The sequence below is a fragment of the Calypte anna genome, chromosome 3 (genome assembly GCF_003957555.1).
Source record: "Calypte anna isolate BGI_N300 chromosome 3, bCalAnn1_v1.p, whole genome shotgun sequence".
NCBI classification, from domain to species: Eukaryota; Metazoa; Chordata; class Aves; order Apodiformes; family Trochilidae; genus Calypte; species Calypte anna.
This window is the reverse complement of record NC_044246.1, coordinates 17,557,839-17,584,317: the sequence shown is the minus strand read 5'-3', so window position 1 is coordinate 17,584,317 and position 26,479 is coordinate 17,557,839. Positions and strand designations below refer to the sequence as shown.

General features: G+C 37.2%; 1 protein-coding gene across 3 annotated transcripts in view; it reads left to right on the top strand.

Moving 5' to 3' along the window:
• SOCS5 (suppressor of cytokine signaling 5) overlaps positions 1-24,431 on the top strand; it is a 32,601-nt gene extending 8,170 nt beyond the window's left edge. For 2 of the 3 annotated variants that reach the window (XM_030448436.1, XM_030448437.1), the window contains exons 2-3: positions 16,878-16,969; positions 19,224-24,431. In XM_030448436.1, coding sequence (XP_030304296.1) covers positions 19,236-20,846 — 1,611 coding nt within the window. In that variant the 5' untranslated portion in view covers positions 16,878-16,969; positions 19,224-19,235 and the 3' untranslated portion in view covers positions 20,847-24,431. The remainder of the gene's footprint in view (positions 1-16,877; positions 16,970-19,223) is intronic. The other variant, XM_030448438.1, reaches the window with a different exon arrangement.
• Positions 24,432-26,479: the final 2,048 nt, after the last annotated feature.

Below are 26,479 nucleotides of genomic sequence, written 5' to 3'. Positions count from 1 at the left end.
CTTATTTATGGAACCAAGACAACAAGACCTCTGGTTCTTACAGCTGTAAGACAAAGTATATGCAATAATTCAGATTGAGAATATGAGAAGAAAATTTCTGTTCATATCATCTCAGAGAATGCAAAGGTACTACCTCTCAGTAATACCAACTCTGGGAGAGGATATCAGGAATGTGTTTATAAATATTTCACCTATTCTTGTATTCTTTGCTCAGCACCATGTATTGGCCTGACAGGGTTTTTCTTAGGTGTTCCTTCTGATTATCTGTCCTTATTCTTATGTTATATCCCATTTCAGGAGTGCATCAGATGCCTGTTAGTATTTGCCAACTTTATTAGCTTATAGCCTGATTTGGACTATTTAAAAACCTCTGACCCATCTTGGATTAGGCCGTTGTGGTTGTTGGTTTCTTTTGATGACATAGTTATCTTTAGAACAGAATGTTTACAAAAGACTTTTGAAACTATTTTGGAAGCTTAATACATTGTGCACTGGGAGAAATAGAGTTTCTAATTGCTATTCACTTCAAGGATGATTTTTTTTTTGTTGGGTTTTTTTTGTGTTGTTGTTCATTAGAAATATAACCTAACAATTAGTCTCCCAGTGTGAGAATTCAAAAATAACTTTTTTATGGTCTTCTATGCTGCATTCATGTTGCAATTAGAATTTTTGCAAGTTCAGTAAATCCACATGGTATTCTAGAGGTAGTTGTATTGCTCATCTACTTGCTGATCTACTGTTTCCCATTACTGGAACTAAAAAGAGAAAATCTGGGAATTGGTCAGAAGTTTGAATTTTATGATGCTGATACAGTTATGCTTTCAGAAGTGAGAAAACTGCTTTGCCTTGAGTCTGGACTGACCAGTGTCAGTTCTCATGTGCTGATTATATGGTTTTGTTCTCTCAAATTCCTTAGTGTCTGAAGCATCTGTTAGAGGATTTAGCATTTTTGTCTGTAGAACTGTTAGTCCTTATATACATATGACATGGTTTTGTTCTTTCAAACTCCATTGGGAGTGAAACATCTGTTAAAGGATTTTTAGTGGGGTTTATTTTTTTCAGAAGGAATGTGCCTAAAATTCAAAACTATCAAGTAATTACACTCAAACGTAGCACAGAGTTGGTTATGTGGATGACTGATGACCACTGCATTTAAAAAGTTTTAAAATTTTGTTACTTGTTGGGCAGTTGTGAGCTGAATAAACAAGGTAAAGGGCCTTAAGGTCCAGGCAAGTAGAGTAATTTGTGTCTGAAAATGTAGTAGCCATCATGTATTTTAGACTGAGGTTTGGGCTCTAGGTTCAGTATGGCATGTGGGGTTGGAATAACATTTTGTTCTACTGGAGATCATAGAAATGGATATAATTCAGGCAAAACTGTCTTTTTGTTATTTAAACTAAGTTGTTTCCAGGACTAGGTTTGGACGCCTGTTTTTAGGGGCTAACTCCTAAGAGCTCTGAAATTTTGAACTCTGCTTTTGTGTGATGTTTGGTTCATTCCTTCTTTCCACACATCTGTTGATCAATGTTGGGGGTTTTGGTTTTTTTTTTTTTTGGAAGGGGAAGTGCTGTTTGGCATTTTTTGTTAACTAATTTTAATCAGAATTTTATGAATGAAAAAAATTTATATATTAATATGTTACCAGTTGTCTTTTTGAGGCTGTCTGTATTTAACTGTTATTTTTTGAAATCCTCATTGTAATGACACCTAGAGGAACTTTACAGACCTGTTTTAAGCAATACAGTTGGTTTATTTAAATAGAAAACGTTCTTCCTGAGCATCATAGGTGAAAATAGCTAAGCTGAAGATTTGCTTTTATACCTATTTTGTAAATGGTTCTTGAAATATAAATGACTTTGGTCTTAGTCCTGTAAGTTCTTTCTCATAGGCTCAAAAATTATCAATTTATAAAATCAAGTTTTGTTTCGGTTATGCAAATAATTCCCTTACTTTGACTGTAGCAGTAGGAAAAAAGACTGCAAGAGATCTAGATAGCTCATGAATTCTGTAATATTTTTTAAACTTTTGTCAAATATGAGATGAATCAATTTTGTACAAATCACCTCAATGCTAGTGAAGTTAACGTGTGCATAGTTGAGGGATATGTCATCCCTGTACTTGCTTTAAAGTCTGTAATCAGTGGTAAGATTCTCAATTTGCCAGTTTCATTGACAGATGTATATAATTTCATATTTCTTAATGGACACCTACAGTGGCATTTTTTCCTTAAAAACATAGATGTTCTAATTATTTTTTTTCTTTCCTTATATTCCCAGAGAGCAATTAATAAAGCAAACCTGAAAGTTGTGGAGAAAAGATAATATTGTTATGTAAGGAGATCAAATGCCATACACCTGTGGTTTATAATTTTTTCATCACTGACATTTGCTAAAATTGTATTCCTTTTTAATATTAGTGTTTTGTTTGACAGAAGTTTGATATAGAAAAAGTGTGCAAAGTTTAGCCCTTTTTGTGATGCAGTATAAAAGCTTCTCTGTCCAGTGTCCACTCTCAATCATTCCCTGTAAGCTGACCACTTGTATCTAATTTTCTGAGTTCTCACAAATGTTTGGCTTGGTTTAATCTGTTACACACAGACTTGCTTTTCTTTGTACCATTAACTTAGAACTCTAATGCCAAAAAATCTACTTTGCAATTTAATTTTGGCTGACTTGAAGAGGGTCAGTAATTACAGTTACTGTTTCCAGCAAGTTGAGTTTTTCCAGCAGGCTTTCGATGAAGAATGTGACTGTGGATTAATTGAACATAAAAATGAGTCCAAAACTTCTGCCAAAGGCAAGCATAGAGGTAGGTGCTAATAAGGTTTTCTAAACTGTTACCTAGGTAATTTGTGGATCTACTGCAAGCTGTTGCTCACACAAGGATAGAACTGATAGAGCTTAGCAAGAAAGTTACTGGCAGACAGCTTGCTTATAAAATTGATGGCAATTTTGTGAAAGCTTTTGGTATTTTCATACTTAGAAAGAAGTTGATGCTGAAGCATTTTTGAAGCCTACTACCTCCAAATTTCCTCACAACAGTGAGGTTGTCATCTCTAAAGCGTGGTGCTCTCTTTTTTCAAGTTATTCTGAATTCAGAGAGGACAGTAATTCAATAGTTGTTGATTTTTTAATATGCTGACATCATGGATCACTTAACTAGCAGAACTGCTTCTACTCTTCCTTACTAGTTTATGCACATTGCTTTAGTGTCAGGAAGACACTGAGGACACAACAGTGGTACTCTTCAGCAGCAGAATGATGTACTTTAGTCATTAAATAGTGTGTGGTGGTATTTGGCTGGTGTCTCACTTCAGAAGGATGTTTGAGTTCTCCAGTGTCATCAGTCCCTGTAAGTTTTCTTAATGCTCAGTATGCACTTTTCTCTTATAAAAATACCACAGTAATGATGAAAGGAATGATCTAGAAGGAAACACTTTGCAAACGTAACTGAGTTTATTATTAGCATGGAAAAGTAGTCTTTATCTTAGCTGTCCTGTGGTGTCAGAAACCCTCATGGTCTGTAGATAGCAGATAGTGTGGTAGTACAGATACAGGTATTCTGGCAAAAATTCTGGTCGATGGTAGTACAGATACATATATGTTGGGAAAAACTCTGGTTTTTGATTTGGGACCATGATGGAAGCCAAAACAGGAAAGGAATGTTAATCTGCAAACTTAAATCTCTTAAATCTTAGTATGTAGTCCTAGTGATACAGCACCATTTGTAAGTTCCTTAAGCATGGATGAATCCACTGCTTCTGATCATTGTTTCCTACTCATTTAGCTTTGCATATGTAGTTTATAATCTTTTTACTATTTCTGGAGTTGAGCTCCATATTTAGCTCTAATAGGAAGTGATTTAATTCAACATTTGAGGCAGCATGAGTAGTTAAATGTGTCTGTGCAGGAGCTAAATCTTTGGCTCAAATAAATGGATGTAGAAAATTGCTGTTTAGAAGGCTTTGCAAGCATACCAATCCTATACATGGAGGAACAAAACAGATAGGAGTAAACTGTTTGTACTTTGGTGGTATGGGAATGCGAAGGAAGGAGATGGATGTGAGCCTTCTTGGTGAGGAGCAGCAGCAAAGGAGTGTAAATTAGGGAGGGAGGAGAAGGAAGTGAAATCCAGCTCTGTGTGTTTGGACTCTGCAGAGCTGAAGCTTGTTGTGTGTCAGCAGAAGCATAGCCACTTAATCTGGTCCTCCTGGACTTGAGCCCCTGCTCACTGTGGGCTTAAAAGTGCCCTTTTTTTCTGTAATAACTTCAGAGTATTGTCTTATATGCCTGTGTTGTTTTGCTTTGTCTACTGCCTCCACTCAGTTCTCTGAGGACAGAGCATGGCCATTGTATAACATCAAGGCAGTGAAGTCTTCCAATTGAATGTAATGTCTCTGAGGTTTACAAAGGTTGCTCTGACTTGCCTTTCATGATGTTTTCTGGAGAAATCAAGGTGTTAATGTTACCTGATCTCAATGACTAAACAAATTGTTGGAGTTTTTAGATAACAAGATAGTTTTATGTTTTACTTGTGTCTGCTATGTCATTTCACTGAACCTGGCATTGGCCATTAGACAAATCCTGAGAGTTTCTTGTTCATCATGTTTGCAAACTCATAATGGACAATTTGAATAGCTGGAATTCTGTATCATTGACAGAATCCTGTTTTGTGCAAATGTAAATTTCTGTAGTGAAGTGTGAGTATGGGAGTTCACACCAGTCATTGTTCCCAGTGGTGGTTTTCCTTCATGTCTTTCTTCCATAGATAATAGGAAGTGCTAACATTTTTTAAGAGATGCTAGTTTAAGTTATTTATAATTTTTCTGAACTCTGATTTTTTGACTGAAGTTCTGTTGTGCCTTTTCTTTGCTTTGAGTTTCATTTTCTTTACAGTTTTCAGCCAAAATTCTTCATCTGATTTCAGAAACAAAACTAGAATGAATTTGTGTGTTCTATTTTCATATGGCAGTCTCTTCTTTGAAATATTGTAGCGCACCTCTGAACTGGAACATGTATTTGAAATTTGTCAGTGAGTGACCTCTGCCTGATATGTAATGTTTTAACTTTATATGAAAATCTGACGAATTTGACACAATTTTTTCTGAAAAATCTGGAGGCTGTCTGCCCTCTTTGTGTGCTCAGCAGGATTTTTCTTTCAAGTGGATCTCTAAACTGCAGTACCAGAATTGTCCCAGACCAGTGACAGTGGTCTTAGGGGAGAAAGCCAGGTAGGAAATCTGTGAGACAGCCCTGGCACATACTAGCTCCAGAATCATGGAGTTACTACTCCTCCTTTCCTGTCCCATCAGCTCCCCAATGCCTCCAGACTCCAGCCAACACCTGTACTATTTACAGCACTGGCTTCTCCTGTAGCAGCTGTGTTATTTGTGAGCATAACAAGGTTACCACCCATCATACTAATGTGTAGCTGAGGATTGCAGGGAGTGTACTCAATCCCTTTGTATGAGTAAAGTCAGTGGTTGCTGTGATGATCATCTAAAGAAGCTGAATCTGATTCTTTGGAAACCTTAACAGATAAAAGCTGGAAAGACTACTTAGACATATGAAACTAAAGGGTTTTTTTCTTCAGGAGTTCCACACTGGACCAATTTTGGCTGTACTTCTGTAAGAGCAGCAGGAGATATGCCACACAAAGTCCACACTTCCTGAATTTATAAGATGAGGAGGTGGTGTTGGGGTTTTTTTTTCTTTTTTAAGACTCACAAAATGTAACTTTTTTTGGCAATTTCCATACAGCATCTTGAACACTGAAAAGCTATTTTAGATAGCTACTTGGGGGGAGGGTGGGGGGTAAAATTCAGACCAAAGCAGTAAGCTGCAGAAAGCCACAGAATGTGTTGTGATAGTGGGAAGCATTAAGTGATGGTAATGAATTTTAAAAATAAGTTTTTTTCCAAGGCATGTCCCTCTTGTTGGGAAGAAGACTTTAAACCCATCAGGTAGACTGAATGTCTCTGCTACTTTTAAGGTAGCTAGGTCAGACCTTAAGAAAGATGACCATTCATGGTGATAACCTATAGCTTACTGTAGCCTTTTTTCATGCATTTCCCCTGTAGCAAAATACATGTCAGTTATGTAGTGAGAGAAGCTTGACTGAGTTACTGCTGTCCTTCTGAGCTAGCAGCAGAGCCCACTGCAGCTGTGGTAGCTTCACAATAAGTTGGTAACTGATTGAGCAAAAGTTTCTTTTTCATGTTGGTTCAGTATAGAAGAGACAAATATTGCTGAAAGTAGTTCCAGTCTGGCTGACTATCAGAACTGTTATGAAGGTAAATCTTTGCTTTTCTTCAAACCAAGGCAGGTTCTACATTACCAGCTGTAAACCTTTGTGCTTATGTGCCACTGATGCCAGTGCTGTCAGAAATTTGCAGTCTTATGTGCAACTCAAACACTGGATAGTATTTTCTGGTTTCCCCCTCCTTTACCCCAGCTGATCAGTAAACTCTTGCCAAAGAAGAATTTGAGGTCTGTGTAGTAGTACAACTGGTTTTATTTATTCTGACACTTATGCTTTATCTAATGCTCTTGGAGTGCTCAAACTGTGGTTAATTGTAAGTTAAAAATCCTACTAGATTAAAATCCTATTTTTTTTTTTTTTTTTTTCAGTTTCCATCTGCTAATGAGAGTGACACTTCTGCTGTTCTCATTCTTGAGATCATTGTGCATGTCTTCCATCAGGAACTCCTGGTCACAATATGACAGTAGCTAGGTGGGGGGGCTGCCACATCTCTCCTGATGTTTTATTGAAAAAAATTATATTTCTACATCAAGAATCAAATTCTTCTTCCTTGTATTAACAGTACTTAAAGATGATGGCTTTCAGACATCATTTATTGAACAGGTTGTCCCTATTGTCCTGAAAACGTTTATGTAGATTTTGTGTTATTTTAAGTAACAGTTGAACCATCTTTTTGAAAAAAATGGAGTAGTTCCTGTATTTTTATGTTAATAGATTTGCCTCTAAACACTGTTATGGCTTCTGAAGCTTTTGAAATGTACAGTATTTTCCTACGTGAGTCTTAGTCTCAAGGCTTCATTTTATCTTTTTGTTTCACAGTTATGACTTTCATTTAATCTACCATTTCATGAAATATATTTTCTGGTATAAATGAAATTTGGTTTAACATTAAGGAGTGGAGTTTCACAGAAATAACTAAACCAGTGTCAACATCTCACTGTTGCTGGGTCTTCTCACATTTGCTCCTTGCATTAGAACCCAGACCCTTACACTGTCACTTGTTTCTTCTGGCTTCTTTTTCCTAGCTGAAAAGTTGTTTGTATGTCTGGTGCTTCCATTAATTAACTTATGGTGAGAATAGAAGTCAGATGGATGTTGGAACTGGTGCAAAGGGATGGGGCCAAAGCAGGAATATCCCTTTCAATAGCAGCAAAGCAATCATAGATTATTTATCATGGATTAAATCACCCTTAGGGTGCCCTGGCTGTGGCTAGATTCTGCTAATCAAACAGTCTAAAAAGACCTGTACTCTTCTGTTCCTTTTATGCAGGGCATGGTAAATTATCATCTCAAGGTATGATGGAACAGCATCAACCACTCATTTTGTCTCCATTGTGTTCTGGGGGTTGTTTCTATGCATGGTGGTGTTTTGCTGTTGTTTGTTGTTTTGTGTTTTAAATACCTGCTCTCTGTCAACTTCATTATCCAGTATTCATCTCATTTAGGTTGTCTCAGTTTTATGTGGTGCTGCAAACTTCCTGCAAAAAATGGAGTCTCTTAAACCATTCATACAACTGGATCTCTGTTTTCATAAATCTAATCAAGGGCAAAAGAGGATTGTTAGCTTCATTAGTCTTGAGCAGCTGGTAGTGCTAGTGTAAAGATTAATTATTCTAGTCTGTTCTTTTGCTGCATCTTCTTGGAGTTCCTGCAGCCTATAACTTATACTCACCTCTATCAGACAGGAGCCCATGAATACCTACCAGCTTTCCAATGCTGATGTGTCTGTTGGGTATTAGAGTGGTATCCCAGGTTAGTGAGTTGTCTTTTCCTATTGATTAATGGGAATGCACATTAGCTAACCAGTGAGTTGCTGGCCTATGAGTAGGTCTTGGTGCAGCAATCCTTAATGAAAAACAGGAAGCTGTTTTAGTATTAGATAAGCAACAACAAAACCCAAAGCATTCATATATTTTATTTTCAGAAGAATTTAGGAGCTAATAAAAAAGTATATTTTTCTTAGAAAATCCTCATCCTGTGGAGGCTCACTTGCTAACATACATAGATACTTCTTTGCTACAATAAGCATTTCATTTGGGTAGTGTTGATGTACCTGGTTGCATTATCCATGAAAAAAGATGAATCACTTCCTTTGCATCTCACTATGCAATAGACTTCAGCTCCTTGAAGGTAAGACAGTAACATAATAATCTGTTTGACACTTCAGTTGTAATGGATTGAGGCAATAGATGCTCTTAAGATGAAAGACAGGCCTGACTTTTATCAATGAGTGTTCAGTCTCTCTGATGCATATCCAGTGTATATAGTGATAGTCTTACATTTTTGGCAGCATGAGGAGCTAGGCTTTTTTTCTGAAGTTTTTATTTTGTATTTCTATACAATGTTTTGAATCACGAGCATTCCTTTTGAAAACACAGAAGTCTCTTTGCTTATGAGTAGAGACCAAGAAAGCCTCTAAATTTACTGCTAAGTCATCTTTGTGTAAAGGTTCAGAATACAAAAGGAGATCAGGTTTTGGAGAGAGCTGGCTTCTCTACTGTGCCATTGCTCTGATAAACTTGTTAGAGTTTTGAGTAACTCTAGTAACTAAAAATCTCATTTCACTGAGCCTTTGCTTTTCAAAGATTACTAATGCATCTTTGTATTAATACTGCTTAACATCACTAGCAGTTAAAGGAATGGTGGGGTTCTTCCACAGGATGAATGATGTGGATTGGAAGGGAGCCATCTGGGTTCCTAGTCCCCTGCTATTGGCCGGGATACCTTCCACTAGACTGGCTTTAGATGTGTTTATATTACATGTTCAATTAAAAGCAGGATACTTGGTGACTGTTGGGGTGGGTTTCTCCTAGTGGTAGCAGTGGTGTGACTACCAAGTGGTCCCATTACAGCCTCTTGATTTCACGAACTCCATAATTCTGCATTAACACTTACTAACTGAAATGTCCTTCATGCAGAAACTGGGTACAAGTACTGACTTCTTCTTTTAGCACTTCTAAATTTCCAATGATTTATGTTATGAAAATATTCGTGCTACTTTACATTGTTGGAATTCTTGATTAGTAAGATAAAAGTAAAGTGCCTAAAATGTGAAACTTGGCAGAGGCATAGGTGCAGTTTCTGAGTGCTTTGCTTTAAAGAAATTCAGTCCTGAATTTTCACTATTTATACTTAGTCTTGCACAAAACAAAAATCTGAAGTATACTGATGTTATATATATATATATTTATGTATTAATTTTTATGTGTGTGTATATAATAAAACACTTTAGGTTCAGTAAGATGAAACTTGGGTAAAGCTAACAAACTTTTTTTTTCCTTATTCCTAAGAAAAATCTCAGTACCTCAGGATGAACCTGCAAGGCTAATGTGTTGTTGTGGTTTTTTTACTTGAGTTTTAATATTAAAAAAAAACCAAAACAAAACAACCCCAAACCAACAAAAAAAGGTCAGAATTTCAGAAAGTTTAAAATTCACTGAAACTGTAATTGCTAGTAGAGGTCAAAATAAGTTGACTTCTAGAAGTCCTACTTAAAGTTCCTTGTCCTTTTATCTAGTTTCCAGAAAGTTTGGGTCTTTACTACATTTTCTTCTTGTTTTTCTCTTTTTTTTTTTTTTTTCTTTTTTTTCCTACCTTCCTTTAATTTGCTATGTATCAAACCATCATTTCACGTGCTTTATATATGCCCAATATACAAAATGTCAAGTTCAGTCAGTTTTGATTTTCTGTCATATAATCTGTAACTTTAAAGTTGTTACAACTCCTTTAAGATAATTATTAGTGGCATTTGAAACCCAAAATTTCAGTTCTGTTGCAATTTAATAATAACAGTGTTGATGTTGCAGTTGGCTGTGCTGCAGTGTTACCCTGCACAGCGAGGCTTGGTGTGCCCTCCGTGGTGGAGCTTGCAGGTACAGAACCATAAAGCACGGGTTATTTTCAGCTGGAAAGTTGCAGAAAAATACTTCTGATACCTCTAACTAGGTATAGAGTAGGATTAAGTTGCCTGTGGATCAAAGTGAAAACATGAAACAGGCTGGACCTACTGGCACCCTTCCAGCTTCTTCTCCTTCTTTGCAGGGTTTGTATTCTTTTACCTACCCCAGCCCAGCCTAGGGAACCAGGTGCTTGCTGCCAATTAGTCTTGTCAAGGCAGCCCAAGCTTCTCTTGACAAGCCTGACTGCTGACAGCAGCTGTGGGGTAGTCCTAGGAAGGATTTTAACTCCTTACTTGCCAAATATTTCACTGGTTATATCCCTCATTCTGCAAGTATTTGAAGATGCTTCCAATTTGTGAAAACATGTTTTATGCAGAAGCTGATCTAAGTGGTGCTGGTGGTGCTATAGTGATAGATGGAGTATTAAATCGGAAATCAAGTCATTATGAAGTTTACTTTGTATATCTGTGGATTCTATCAGAATGGCTCATCCAAGGGTACCTTCTACTTGATGCAGAGAGTAGCTGTAGCTGGATAAGACATTAGGCAAATCCTACAGTTTTCTCCCAAGTAGCCTGAACTCTAATTTCCCTACACTATTGCAGTGACACAAGGGAGTCTGACCAATTTACAGTCATCCATTAATGTAGTTTAACTATAAATTACAATTAAATGTTTCAAGTTAATATGTTGCTGCAGAGAAAAGCAAATTGTTGTGCAATTTTCATGGGTTTTCCTGTCTTTCACATGTGTGACCTTGCTGCTATCACATGCTTTGCTCCAGTGATGTTAGCAGTGTTAAAAAAATAGAGGCTATCCATAAAACCTCTGTTTTTTTAATTTTCATCAAACACAGCATTGAAAAGCAATGAAACTCATAGTGCTACAGATGAATTAAATTTTAAATGCAGGTAACAATATTTAGTCTTGAGATTAACTTTGACTTATTTAATTGCAGTTCCTAAGAAATCACAGCTTAGGCTGTCACTCCTCTCAATTGTTGTGGTTCTAGAAACTTTTGAACTTTGTTGTCCACGTCACTCAAATTAGAAAGAAGGGCAGCTCTTTTTGATATGTCTTGGAAACTGCTTGAGAAGCAATGCTGCTTTTACCTGTGTACTTACCATTGTAGATAAACCACAGAGAGAAAGATAAGTAGAAGTTTTGTTTTTATCGTTTTTTAGATGTGGCAGCAAGCTAGAATATGATCCTTTGCTTGGTTGGATAGAAAGGAAGCATGGGAAGAGCTCTGAAAGAAGTGCCTGAAAAGAGCTCTGTGTGTAAAGGAGATGCTTTTAAGTTTGTGGAGAGCAAGGGTACTGTGGTGAGGGGGAGGCATCAGGCAGACTGTTGAGATTTTGAAAAATGTAGAGTATCAAGCAAAAAGAAATTAGACTGTTAAAAGAATATAAACTGATCAAAGAACAGAGATACTAGCTGTTTACAAGTAGCCAAGTAGCACCTGAATGAAATGCTGTTTACAAAGTATCTTAAATTGGATGTTTCTACTGTGCTAGTCAAGGATGCACCCTAAGATTGACCCAACTTTTCAACTTGGCTTCCAGTTTCCTTTTAGTGAGGCATAGCTGTTAAGGTATTCTTTTTCTTAATTTGGAACTCCCAAGAATTACATATGAATTAGACAACTTGTTTTATCAAATAAAGGCCTATATATATTTTAGAACTTGTTAGAAAAGAATATGCTTCATTAGTGTTCTTAAAAGTAGAAACAAATTCTGCCCTGTTAGGGGAGAGCTCCATAACTTTTTTTCAGGCTACTTCAGGCTTTTGCAGAGGCCATCAAGAGGGCTGCCATACGTAACTTGAACACTGACTGGAACCATTTATTCTGTCCATATGAATTTAAAATTTATATTGGCAACTTCTAATTGAGGCGAGTTAAGCCTAGCAGCACAGAAAGCATTATTTCAGTGTGTTACCTGGAGTTCTCTTCCGTAGCAGGTACCTTACTTTACTAACTTATGCTGGTTCTTTGACTTTTTCAAATGATAAGGTGAAGTTCTGAGTTGCCTACTTAGCATGTGTGCAGGTGATTTAAAAGAAACTGTTTCCTTTTATTGTGTATTGTGGTGAGTGGCTATCAGGATGCTGCCTAAGTGATTTGTGGGTGTCTTGGAATTAGTATTCAAAGTTGCTGTGAACTTTCAGGCCTTCTATCAAAGATATCTACAAATATGTGGAGTTTTCAGTACAGCAGTATTTCTCTACTAATGTGTGAAGCTTATGCTTGCTATAAATAGTTCTGTGATCCTAATATTAAGAGTACTAGCTTTGTTAATGATGGTTGTCTTATTATCCTCTAGACTTATGGTAGTACAGGGAAGAGTACTTCAGAAATAATTATTTTTTGTTCAGTGTTGTTCATGTTCTTTTCTTCTGTTGATGTTTTTCTGTTTTCTGGGGATTTTTGATTTTCCAAACATAAATGGATGGTAACTGTGCACTATTTTCTAACCTAACATGTTAACGTGTAGTGCTGACATTGTCTTTTTAACCCCAAGGCCTAGCAAAGACCTGTAAGGTTTATTCCACTGCTAAAAACACTGAAACAGTATTTTTGAACTAAAGTTATCAATGTGTAGCTTCTTGGAAAGATACTGGCGGACCATCAGCTATCCAAGCTGAGACTGCTTTTTCTCATTGTGAATCTGCACCGAGGGCAGGGAGATTACTTCTTCCTTTCAGATTGAAACAATAGCAAAATAACATTTTTCTTTGATTTGGCAGCCTGCCATCATAAGCCCTTAAGACTTGCAGCTTTCCCTGTGTTTTAGCAGGCCACATCAAGCCAGCTCAGCATCTTATTTTTGAAATAAATGTTTTCAGTGGCTGAACTTTAAACATGTATGTTCAAAGCAGCATTTTAAATAGCGCTAATTTCTTTCTTCACAGCCAGAGCCCTGCAGCTGATTGATACATAGGCCTCAAATTAAGATTGCTCTCAGAAGTATCCATCTAAGGTCTGAATACTGTGAGCACTGCTGTGGAAAGAATCAGTCTTGCCCTGGCTGCTGCTTCTCCCCCCTCCTCATCTGCTCCTCCCTTGTGCTAACATGAATGTTTATACAGAAGCCATAAACCAGATGGAATAAATGATACTTTTTCTGAGAATTCATTTTAGTCTGGATCAGTTCCTTGAGCTGGTTCACTGAACAGCCATACGGTCTACATACCACCTCCTGCACCAGCACAGGTGGCTAGGAAGAGGATGATACCATTTCTTATGGTAGCAATGCTGACTTTGCCAATTTTGTGTGTTGCTAGAAATACAGCTTGGTATCCCTTACCTCTTCTTGGCAGGTTTAAGTTTTGTTTTGAGAGTTCAGACCTTTACATTCTTCTGAAAAGGAAAAAAGAAAAAAATGATTGTGCTTTGCCTTAAGGCTTTTGTGATCACTTGGAACACTTGTCTTCTTTTCCTTGTCTAGTTAAAAAAAAAATAACAGCCACCTTTTCCCTGCAGTCTTCCAAATCGGTTCTTCAAGCTGTCTGCAATGAGCACATCTTTGTGTGTTTGTGTGTGTGTGTGTGTAGAAAAATCCATGATCCCACTTAAGTCAACATACTCCTTGTTTATTTTTTTTTTTTTTAAGAAATGTCTCTAGTGTTACATTACTAATGCATTATTTCTGGAATGTGTGTTGGAAGGGGAGAAGTTGCTTTGTAATCCTTAGTATTGCCCTTTCTTCCTCCCTCAAGTGGGTTACTTTAAACAGTAGGTGTTTGCCAGCCTTATTCATTTTGACTGAATAAGGTTGAGGAGTGCTTATGTGAGCAGCTTTGTTAGTGCATCCCTAGGAGCTGTAGCCTATAGCAGGCATTTGGCAATGTGCAAATAGGACATTAACCTCTTCAGCAAGCATACTTTTAATAGAAGCAAATGTCATTAATAATGGAGTCTCTTGTCAGTGCTAAGTGAATGAGTTTAAAGTGAGGAGCAGTCCAAATAAAAATGTAGTCTTACTCTGTTCCCTTTACCTCCATGGTACAAGAGGATGTGCCCCAGAGTCGGAGAATGTGTTGGGCTGATTGCTTGTATAGGCTCCTGCTAGCACTGAACTGAAGGAAGGGTGTGCAGGGAGCAGAGAGGCTGTGACTTCCCTCTCTCCTCTCTTTCCTCCCTTTCAAGTTGTTGGGTTTTTTGACGTGTAAGAGTTGTTTGGCTTTGTTTTCCTTCAACATTTTTCCTTGTTACTTGTCAGCGTTTTGAAACTATCATAATGTAAAAATGGCCAAAGCAAAGAATTTACAAGATTCCTGTTTTTTAATAAGCATACTATACTTGCAAAGTGTCCTACATTATGTGGTGTTGCAGCTTTTGTAAAGATGGTACATATTTAGAAGTTATTTTTAATGTAATCTACTATATTGACTAATTTTTAAATGAGGTTTACACTGTGAGAGTAAAGTAAGTGAAACAAGTCTAGGTCAGAGCAGAAACATGGCTTTGAATGTTCCTCATAGGAAATCACAGGTGGAAAGCTCTGGCGAGGTCTTGTGACACTTCTGGAATGAGGGGTCTGAGTTTTCACAGTAATCTATAAATACGTGGTATTTCAGGGTTGCAGACAGGTTGTTACTTTTGTCTTTATTTAAATCATATTACACAAATGGTTTTCCTAGCTCTGTTGTTTCATCGTTTGTATACTTGGAATACTTGAAGACTGCAGTCTTGCAAGCTTCATGGCTTTGAATATCTCTAAATTTACTGGAAGTGGGAAAATAATGTTTAGACACTACTGTTCACTGCTTCTGTAAGTCCTATAGAGAGTTTGCTACCCGTTGTTGCTTTTAGGTTTTGTTGTTGTTGTTGTTCGGGTTTTTTTGTAAATTTTGGTGGAATTAAATTCTATTTTCTGCTTAGGCTAAAATAACCACTGGCAGTGCTCCTTAATAAAGCCAGAGTAGCTTTAAGGCCAGTTCAGAAGTAATTTGTATTTTGTCAACCTCAGCACACATCTGTTGCACTGTGATTTAAACTAATTTAAATTTATTGAATATTAAATACTTTACCAGTGACTCAAGTTTTATTCTAACACAAGGTTGAGAGTTTTAACTAAAACAGATACCCAAGCTCAAGAAACTGTTTTCCATTAGCGAATGGTTTCCAAAGCAACCACTCCTTCTCAGAGCCACAGGGCAACTTATCCAATAGGCAGGATCCACTGGCCAGCAGTAATGATGTGATGGGTGTTATGTTGATTGTTCATGATTCTGAATAGGACTGAGGGAAAATAAGGGTGTATAAACTCCACATAAGTACCATTAAGTGTGACATTTCAATATAAGAGTCCATATCCTTTTTAGATTTTTAATTAGTTAAATGGTGAGTGTGCAGCCCCCTGGCCACCAGTGCCCAATAAAACAGCATTACTGGTTTTATTTGGAACATGAGTGTGTCTATGGAGGCTTGCATGACCTAATGTTTTAAGTAAGGCTTTATTGAAAATTATATATCCCTTGTTTTAGCATCTTTACCATTTGTTTGCTCTGTTAATGCCTTGCTCTGAGCCAGTTATGGTAGGTTTTTTACTGTCTTGTGTTTGTAGACTTGCTAGAAACATAATGGGAAGAAAAAAGAAATGGGTATAAGTGTTAATTGCAGAAAAATTTTTGTTTCTCTTTCATCTTCATTTTATATTGGTAACTTTCTTGCTCTCTGGAAAGGTTACTTTTATAGAATCTTTCAATAGCAGTAGTATGGCCTAACTTGAAAAGCATTTCAGCAATTTTAGTGCTTCCAGGGGTGGATGGAAACTAATAAGGTTGTTACCAACATTACTCTGGAGTTTCTGTCTAGAATATTAACTTTTCATATTCACTTAGTGATTGCTCAGACCCACAGTTTTTTATTCCAGTATATATATGTATATATCACATCTTAGTATTTTTTCCTTCTTGTTCTGTGTGTAAAGCTTGAGCATAAGTTCCCAATATTTTCTGTTAACCCTTACTGCTGTCCCGGGTTTGGTTCTACTGCAGAGAAGCAGATTTCTATAACCTGCTACTGTTAAGATTTCTGACAGTGGTGCAAGCATACTAAATCCCTCAGTTCCTCTTGGATTTCTGGAAAAACCCCAATTATAATTATTTTAGGGAAGGGCTGACCTACTCTTTTTAATAAAGAACTAGTGTAGTATTCCACTTCCTTCCCGTTTTTAGAATCATGGTTCATATTCCTCTTGCTTCACAATCGTATAACATCCTTGTGTCAAGAACAGCAGTTGCTTACCTGGAAAAGTAATATTAGAAAAGTGTGTATTTTTAGCTGCCTTTTGATGTGATGTAGCAGCTGGAAACAAGGCGAAGAGGCAGTATGAAGTGATCTGACAGCCACAACTTGGGAACCACTGCTTTGAACTTGAGACCAAAATGTGGAGAAACCAATTTTACATGCCTGAGTTTGCCCATTTTGCCTAGTGTTTCCATCAACCAGATGCTGTGGCTGCTTTGGTCATTCTCAAAAGCTGCATTTGAGGGTCTTCACCTGGACTATTGCATTCATGTTTTTAATGGATTAAAAAGTTCTACAAAGATTTTTGTGTTAATATGCATATATATAATGAGCTGATAGTTCCATGCACACATTTAAGATGTAATTAGTAAAATACAACTTTCATACTTGTGCCTAACTGTAAATACCTACATTAAAAGATATTTTTAAAACTAACCAAAATACCATTTTTCTCTTTTTAGTAATCATGCCCAAAACTCAGAGAAGGAATCTGCCAAGTTCATGTTGAGGTATATTCTCAAGACAAGATACAGTGACTCATATGCTTTTCTGGGTAAGAAGGGTATCTATGTTCTCTTGAGTTATGACAAAAAGTAGTTAATCTTTCAAATTTAACTTTTGAAAAGTACAGTCTGTCAAGCCAGTATGGTGGGGGGTTTTGTTGTTGTTTTGGTTTGGGTTTTTTCTTTGTTTTTGAAACTTTCTGGGCAAATGTAGAGAGTTTTCACCCATCAAACAGTCAAAAGATATCTGAGAATAATAGTGCAAAGGAGAGCAATAAGGAGCAATTTTAGAATAAAAGGCACCACTGAATAGTGGGTGTCTGGTTAGAAAAGTAATTCCATTTCACTGCTGCATAGATGTGTACTGTTTCTAGCCTGATTTTCCAAGGGAATGGAGGTTATATACTCTTCCTTTTCCCTTCCCAGAAATCTTAAACATCTCTGTAGCTAGGAAGAGGAAGAAATTTACAACTTGAAAGAAAAATGGGTAAAGTCAACCTTATGTATAGTGTGTTGACAGGCTGGCAGCCAGCAAACATATGCTGCCTCCTGGTCAGTGTGGGTATTATGAGACACTGCAAACAGCTACGATTATTCCAGTGGCATGTTACATGGTTGTATGGTACAGGATCTGACTTCATTAGTTCTGCTGCTCTTAGAACTCCCCCAGCTGGGTCCAGACAACTCCAGAAATAACAAATTTAGGAATATGTTTTTTAATGTGGAAGATATTCCCTGCTCACTTGTGTACAGACTTCACTTATGCACAGAACTCTAGCATCTTCTGTGCATAATATTTCTCTTGCAAGTGCAACTCCTTAGGTGTTGTTCAGATTGCCAATAGCACTGTGTTCTAGGTAACTTGGACCAGAAATCTCCAGAGACTGTTAAGGCCTCAATTCCCTGTTCCCTTCCACCTTCCTGTAACCACCCTAAATTCTTAAGGTTTTATTTTGTGCAGCTGGATGTAGATACCTGACTTGCTGGATTTGCTGAAGTCTCTTAGGGAAAGGAGTGAGGAAGCAAGCTTTTGCTCCTTTTACTTTCTCTTCCTCCCACAGTTGGGTGTTTCATGTTGATTATCCTTTTGTGACTCATGTAAGCTCTACCTCTGACCCTTCCCCGGTCTCAGTGGATTCTGCTCTAAAGTCACAGGCTTACAGCTGTGCATCTGTCTGAAAGGAATTCTAGACTAATGTTTCCAAAGAACAGAGTGGTTTCCATTGAGAGTTAAATTAGATAAGATGACATGTTTTAGTTCTTTAACTTTAGCACTTCTCTCGGAACTTAATTAGATCTAATTTAGCTTGGCATTGCCTGACTTTTTTTAGTACAGAATAAGCCTGTTTCTCTCTGTCCTAGGGCAGTCCTGTGTTTTTGGCAGTCTTGTTCCAATTATCATACTCTGTTTCTAAAGAGGTAGTTGCAGAATATGCACAGTTAATGTTTTTTATCTTGTTATTGTATCTTCATGATTCACCATCATCGTGTTTCTGCTGCAGAGCTGCTTTCTTTTTAAGTGCTCTTACTAAAGATAGAAAACCTCCTTGGGCTCTTTCATTCTTTTATAGCATAAGTAATAAAGCCAGACAGTAATTTTTTTTTTCAGATGTTTCATATGCATGGCTTTTATTAATATATCAAAGACTTCATAATTCTAAAACTCTGCTGATACCTTACTGCCTTTCCCTGTCCATTGCTGATTGTCTCATCTAAGAATGCTCAATGCTTTTTTTTCTCTAAATTTTTTTTGTGCTAATTTTTTAATCTTGTCAGTTATAGCTTGAAATTTATGTGACCTGCAGGTGCAGATTTTGCTTTTAGATCATGTGTCTGGATATTTGCAGTGAACTTGTTGGATTTCACTAATCTATCTCATAGTTTAGAGAATTATATTTTCAGGATTTGTTTTACTGCAGCTTATAGGAAGATTGCCAGGGAGTCATACCTTGCATATGACTTACAAATTTTTCCGAAAGTGAAGAATTTTGGCCATATATTTCCTGTCCATCAGACACAACTATGCAGACCTACCTGAGTACCTACAGAAAAAAGGGATGAGCTGTTTGTAAATAAAATGTTTTTAATAACCCCAATATTTTCTACATGGTAATTTTTGCAAATATCAAAGCAGTGTGATGCCTGTCAGTGCCACATAACTTTTCAAACACTAGGCACTGTTTTAAATGTAGTGTATTCTATTAAGTCATCTTGTGTTTGTAACTTAATTGATAGTGGAAGATGTATCCTCCTTTTTTTTAACCTATATTTTTGTTCTCATGTTTCTTCTCCTCTTGAATTTAGATAACATAATCCATGGATAAAGTGGGAAAGATGTGGAACAATTTCAAATACAGGTGCCAGAATCTCTTCAGCCATGAAGGGGAAAGCCAAAATGAAAATGTGGTTGTGAACTCCAGTAGTTGCTCATCTGCTAAAGAGAAAGCTATCCAGATAACTGATTTGGCTCAACAACAGCCCAGCAGCCCTTTGAGAGAAAATCTTGCTTTGCAATTAGGTTTAAGTCCTTCAAAGAATTCGTCAAGACGGAACCAAAATTGTGTCACGGAAATTCCTCAGATTGTTGAAATCAGCATTGAGAAGGAGAACGACTCGTGTGTCACCACAGGAGCCAGGCTTGCTCGAAGGGACTCCTATTCTCGGCATGCTCCTTGGGGTGGGAAGAAGAAGCATTCCTGCTCTACCAAAACCCAGAGCTCCTTAGATACTGAAAAAAGATTTGGTAGAACACGAAGTGGTTTGCAGAGGAGGGAGCGGAGGTATGGGGTGAGCTCTGTCCACGACATGGATGCGGTATCCAACAGGACAGTAGGCAGCCGTTCTCTGCGGCAGCGCCTACAGGATACTGTGGGACTGTGTTTTCCCATGAGAACTTACAGCAAACAGTCCAAACCTCTGTTTTCTAACAAAAGAAAGATCCATCTCTCAGAACTCATGCTTGAGAAATGCCCTTTCCCTGCAGGCTCAGACCTGGCTCAGAAGTGGCATCTCATCAAACAACACACAGCACCCGTGAGCCCGCATTCAACCTTTTTTGACACCTTTGATCCTTCCTTGGTTTCCACAGAAGATGAAGAAGACAGGCTCAGAGAAAGACGTAGACTTAGTATTGAAGAAGGGGTTGATCCCCCTCCCAATGCCCAAATACATACTTTTGAAGCTACAGCACAGGTTAATCCATTGTATAAACTGGGACCAAAGTTAGCCCCTGGTATGACCGAGCTGACCGGGGACAAAAACTTAACACCTCCAGGAAACTGTGACTCTGAAGAGGACACAACCACACTTTGTCTGCAGTCACGCAGGCAGAAGCAGCGTCAGGTGTCTGGAGAGAGCCACAGCCATATCAGCAGGCAAGGGGCTTGGAAAGTTCACACTCAAATTGATTACATCCATTGCCTCGTGCCGGACTTACTTCAGATCACAGGTAACCCGTGTTACTGGGGTGTGATGGACCGCTATGAAGCAGAAGCACTGCTGGAGGGTAAGCCTGAAGGCACTTTTTTGCTCAGGGATTCTGCACAAGAGGACTACCTCTTCTCTGTGAGCTTCCGTCGCTACAACCGATCGCTGCACGCACGCATCGAGCAGTGGAATCACAACTTCAGTTTCGATGCCCACGATCCCTGCGTATTTCACTCCTCCACTGTTACAGGGCTTCTGGAGCACTACAAAGACCCCAGCTCTTGCATGTTTTTTGAACCCTTACTTACTGTGTCTCTGAACAGGACTTTCCCCTTTAGTCTGCAGTATATCTGCCGGGCAGTAATCTGCAGGTGCACTACCTATGATGGAATTGATGACCTTCCCCTACCCTCGATGTTGCAAGACTTTCTAAAGGAGTATCACTATAAACAAAAAGTCAGGGTGCGATGGCTGGAGCGGGAACCTATAAAAACAAAGTGAATGGAAATCAGAATAAGCTTCTAGAATATGCTTTTTTGTGTATGTTACAGTTTAACTGCAGTGAGTGCACCAACAACGTCTGGCTTTTCTGCAATATCCTATTTAAGCTGAGTGTTAGTATCCTGTCAGATGCTGCCTGCTGTTAATCAAGCTAAGTTGTGATGCCTCTTGGAAACAATAAGCAGACACAATTCTGCACGTTTTTCATTAAAGCCTAATGAAAATATTTTTGCTAATTTCTAAATATTTTGTTTCCCTTTTATAGCTGTAGTAATTGGATGAAGAAACTATGAGGCATTTTCCATGGGGCATTCATGTATCGCTAATAAAAGGCTTTATTAGAGGAGTATTTTGCTAATATCTGAAGTATTTTTTTTAAATTATCTTCTTGAAAACTTTCCACTACTCAAAGTACTGATTTAGCTGATAAACAAGATTCCAAATACTAATGAATAAGAGTAATTTCTTTTAATGAAGAGCAGTTCATTAGAAGCAGTCCATTAAGAGTTAATGGTGTTTTGATCCTAACAGATGAATCATGCTTTTCTCAGTGTATAAGGTTTCCTAATCATTAAGACTTGAATATGCCTGCTCAGTACTGTAATACTATTTTAAACACTTGGAGATTTAAGTGGCATTGTTAGCGAAGGTGATACTGTCTCTGACAGCAAAATACCTTCCAGTGTGAATTACTGATTGTGTGGCAGTACACAGCTTAGATTATTGCCATGGAACAAAAGGTTGCTTTTTTTTTTCTAAAACAGTTTGGTGACCTGACTGCTAGTAACTTACAATGGAAGGCTGCAGTGAAGGGAAAAAATGTTTCATTATTTAAAGTTGTCTGATATTTTTATGGAGAAAATTATGAGTCGTTGAATTATTAGAATACAAAATCTGACATATTTGAAATAAATGTCAGGTTTCAATGGTACTCTTACACTTCATTTGTAAATATCTTTCCATTTGCGCTTTCAAAAATGTTTTAAAGTAATATGCACTGATTATAGTTTCAACAGATTACTTGGAAACAAGATTCTGAGTTCTGTTTGCTTATTTAATTGGAGATGGAACTTGAAATAGTTCTGTCATAGGCAATTTTGCACTAAAATTTTGTTGGAATGCCCTGACCTGTTTAATGTTTTGTACCAATGATGAGTGCTCCCTAGTTTCTTTACCAGCTGCTACAGTATGTTGTTACTTACTTCTCTATGGCAGTGACCTGTGCGAGGTAGGGAACATTTTGGCAGCAAGTACAATAAGCATTGTTCTTGTGCACTACACTAACCCCTCTATTGATGTATTTTTCTGCTTGCTGTGCCTTGTTCTGGCTTTTTTGTGCTAATAAAGTACAGTATGTTCAGTGTTATACTTGTATATCTGCTCTGTTTCTATATATTCACGTAACTTGTAGCACTTAATGGAGTTTTTCATAGGCTTTTCTTTTAGTACTCCGTACAGGTAATGCACAACTACTGTGCAGTTGGGTATTGGTTGGTCAGCACACAGTATTCCTTTTTTTTGTTACATGCTTATCAGAAACTTAACAGTGTACACCATTGGATAATGTTTCTGTGGTCACCACAAAGTAATGGACTTGTCTGCAGGCATAGAACATTTTACAGTTTTTGTAACGTAAAGGATAAATGTTAAGCAGAAACATTTTTGATCCCCTGCAATGGTTGCTGGAGGCATTTCAGCTTGTTATATAGCTAACTGCTAAGCTTCATGTTTTGATACCCCCCATTGAGTAGGAATGGTTATTCTTGTAAATTGACAGTACAGCAGTGGCATTTGTTCACTTTTACACTATTTTAATAGAAGAAGTACAGACAAACTGGCCAAATGCCCTGTTTTTACCAAAGAATACTGTCAATTTATGTTGGAGTATTTTTTTAGCAAAAAAACTTAAGAGTGGAGAGGTGCAACTTCTATCAAGTATTTATCCCAAGCTATGATAAACCAAAGTATTTTGACAGCTTCATCTGAACCTAACTAATGTATACGTTTATGTTGGTAGAGCGTAAAACTTTTACATCAATGGTGGTGTCATTTTTCTTGAACTCGCAATGCACCTGAAGGGGAATGATTTAAATATTTTTGTAATGACTGGAACAGCACTACATAGAGGCTCATACTGCAAGGGATTAATCTGAAGCACCCAGAAAGCACTTTAAAATGTGTTTATATGCTTGTGGAAAAATTGTGCTCTGGTTATGCATTCTTTGTAGTAGCTTATTTTCTTTTGTGTGTTAAAAGACTTCAGCTGTTAAAATGGAACTTTGTTTAGAATATGTAAATAATACTAATTTTATGTAAGTATGAGTACAAATGTGCTAATGGTCACTTAAGTTTTGAATTGTGTGTGTGTGTGTGTGTCATTGGATATGCAATTCCTGGTTTAAAATCTGCTCTTAAGCATAAAAAGAGGAAAAAACCATCACCAGCATGAAATTGCACCCAAGTGTACCTTCACTGTGTTGTTCTCACTGTTCCCTCAGTTGGATTTGGATTCCAGATGAGTTTACTCAGTGTCAGTCAATCTGCATCCAGGCTTTGTCCCAGTGTAGGGGCCTGCTTTTTGTTTACACCTGTTGCAGTTGCTTGTCAGAAACCTAGCCGATGAGATTCTAGCTGTGACATTATCAATGTGCTTCAGGAATACACTTTTTTTTTTTTTTTTTTTTTTTTTTTTAATTATCTTGTGGGTGGATTCTTGGGAGAAAAAAATAACACACCTCCCCCCCCCCCCCCCAAGCCCTTATCTCAAAGTTAGCTCTTGCATTTGTGTAAATAGCCTTTATGGAGAAATTTATTGCTCCCTTAAAACAGGCAAAAATGGAATGATCTATTTCTCTAGAACTTTTAAAAATCATTGCTTCACTGAAATGAACAGAATAACTTGCTAGTGTGATTATGCTAAAAATAATCACTTTTAAAATTATAGTAGACTTGAGCACTGACTACTCAAGTTGCAGTGTATTTCTTAATGAAGACATTTTCAGTTCTAAAAGCACTAAAATGTTAGTATGTTGAGGATGCAAGTAGTGAATTCCTCATTTCTGTTTGAGGAATGTGCTTTAACCTTCTGGTTTTGTTCAGAAAATCTTATATGTGTCTTCTTCAACAGATATGCACAAACCACTGATTATTTTTTTAACAATAGGATACAATGTAATAATGTCTGCTAGCCTGATTCCAATCTAATTTGGTTACATAACAGATAAGTATTTGAGCATAGGTCTTGTAAGGTGTTTTTTTTGAGGAGATTCTCATTGCTACAGAAAGGGCTGTAGAGAGGGCTTACTTGATCAGATGGTTTTGCAAAAAGAAATCTTAAAGATCTTTGACCATATTTAAAAAGAACGAGGTGGTGGTGCTGTGTGGGAATGAAGATCTTTAAGCAGTTAGCACAACACAATGGTTTTGTTGCGCATAAAAACACACATCATTATATTTTAGAAAGTCAGCAACGGCTCCAGTTTACCAAGGTATGGAAATTAAAATAAATGTAATTTCCGTATGACATGTTATCTAACGTTGGAAAATTATTTGTGTAAATAAAGCAATCTAATTATTGCATTGACATTTAGTGCGTGGAGGTTTTGTATTTTAACTGGATCGTTGTTTGTAGCACTGAATTACAATTTTTAAAATTAGATAATTAAGTCAGAATCTTTGAGATCTCTGTCCCCATAGAATTGGAGAAAAGTAACTTTACTATATTTTAACTATATTATGAGTGTCTACAGGTTAAGATTTTTATCAGTTTTGCAGGCATAACTCTTCTGAAAATACTCACAAGGAACGTGCAGGCACTTGTCCAGAAGATTTACTAGTTAGAATGAAACTTCTCTTAGGAAAATAAGTTACAAAGCCATGTTTTACATTTATGTACTTGAAAATTTGTGTGTATTTGAAGACTTAGAGCTTACAAAATGATAGTCTTTATGTCAGAAGCACATGGTCTCTGAAGGACCTTCCTATGTGCCTGAAGTGTTTGATTTATAGTAGTGAATTCATGTCTCTGGTAGACATCCTGACACTCAGTCACATTAGGTCTATATTTGACATGAAGGTTCTGCACTATATAGAAGCAAGCAAAGGTTCTGAATTTCTGTTACACAAAACTGGTTTAGTTTCATCTCCATGTGCAAGCCAAAATATTTGCAGAATATTTCAAGCCTGTCTCTGCAAAGCTGCATGTAAGACTGAAGCTGTCAAGTCAGAAATTGCTGAGGACCACAGAGGTGAATCTGGAGGGATTGTGGTCCTTTCTTTTTTCAAAGCTGCCTTGAAATATAGTACTTAATAGAAAACTATTACAGGACTCTTCTGTGATTCTCTTTAAAATAACAGTATTTGTCTCTTAAAACCATTCACGTTTTTAAAAATCCCAAAGCTCTTTTGGAGTCTCTTTTTCCCAAAGCATTGATGTGAAATTATCATGTATGCGCCACACCTTAGTCTGCAAGAATCTATGTAGTCCATACATACATATGATGCTTCCAAGCATGTGTACAGTCATGGTCTTTTGAAGCTGCCTGAAGTACACCAATATGGTGAGCATTAATATATTGGAATTCTAAAAATTCTCTCTTTGTCTGTGCATGGCATGCATTAGCAAATAAAAACCCTCTTATTTGTATCTTCAGCTGTATTTATATATTGTAGCCAGGTGACTGGGGTGTTTTCCTGCTATTGCCACACTTGCCTACACAAATGTCTCCTGATTGTGACCAAAGGAGATTTTTTTGTCCATAATTACTTTTAAAAGATTTTTGCAAGAGACAGAAATCAAATCAGATAGGTTTTAAACTGTTAACTCTTATAAAGCATGGTCTAATACTGCTGATTGTTTTCCCTATTTGCAGTGTTGATATGCAAAGACTCATTTGGCTTGTGTACGGATTGTGTACGGAATGCAGTTCACTTAAAATGTCAGAATTTCAAGCTTCTTTTAATTTTTAAATTAAAATGAGGTATTTGAAAATAAAAAAAGCTTGATTTTTTCATAAGATACATAAGTGTTTCACAATGGTCTAAGTATCTTTAAAAAATAATTATAAAAGCCAAACCAGCCAACCTCTTGATGACTTTAACCATATGACCTTATTGGCATTTAAAGACTGAAAAGAAATCTGGTGCTTTGCATGTTGCCATACTGATTTAATAGTAGCTGTTTCAAGCAGCAAATTTTGGGGTTATTTCAATGAAGTACTGCCATTTCTTATTTTTATAAAATATTCCACTTTAAAAAATGTCTATCAGCAGGATGTTAACCCAATACAGTCTTTAATTCTCTTGTTATCAGGGTAACTACTGTGTATGCTTTCAAGCTGAATAAATGTTCACTTGGTAAATTTTCATCAAAGCTGCAGCTCTTCTCAGCTGCAGCAGCTGCTGCAGCAGTTTCTTAGGGACAACACAGTGTACTTATGAGCTGAAGTTCCTGGTGCTTGACCCTTTTTTTTTTTCCCCGTCTTCAGTAGAAAAAATATATGATTGTTTATGTGCAGATTTCCTTGTTAATCACCCAGCTACACTAACAAGAAGAAACATACCTGAACTGGCTTGTCTGGAGTAAAGCAACCTCTGATTTGTCAGCAGGAGTTGTGACTTGGTGGCACACTAGG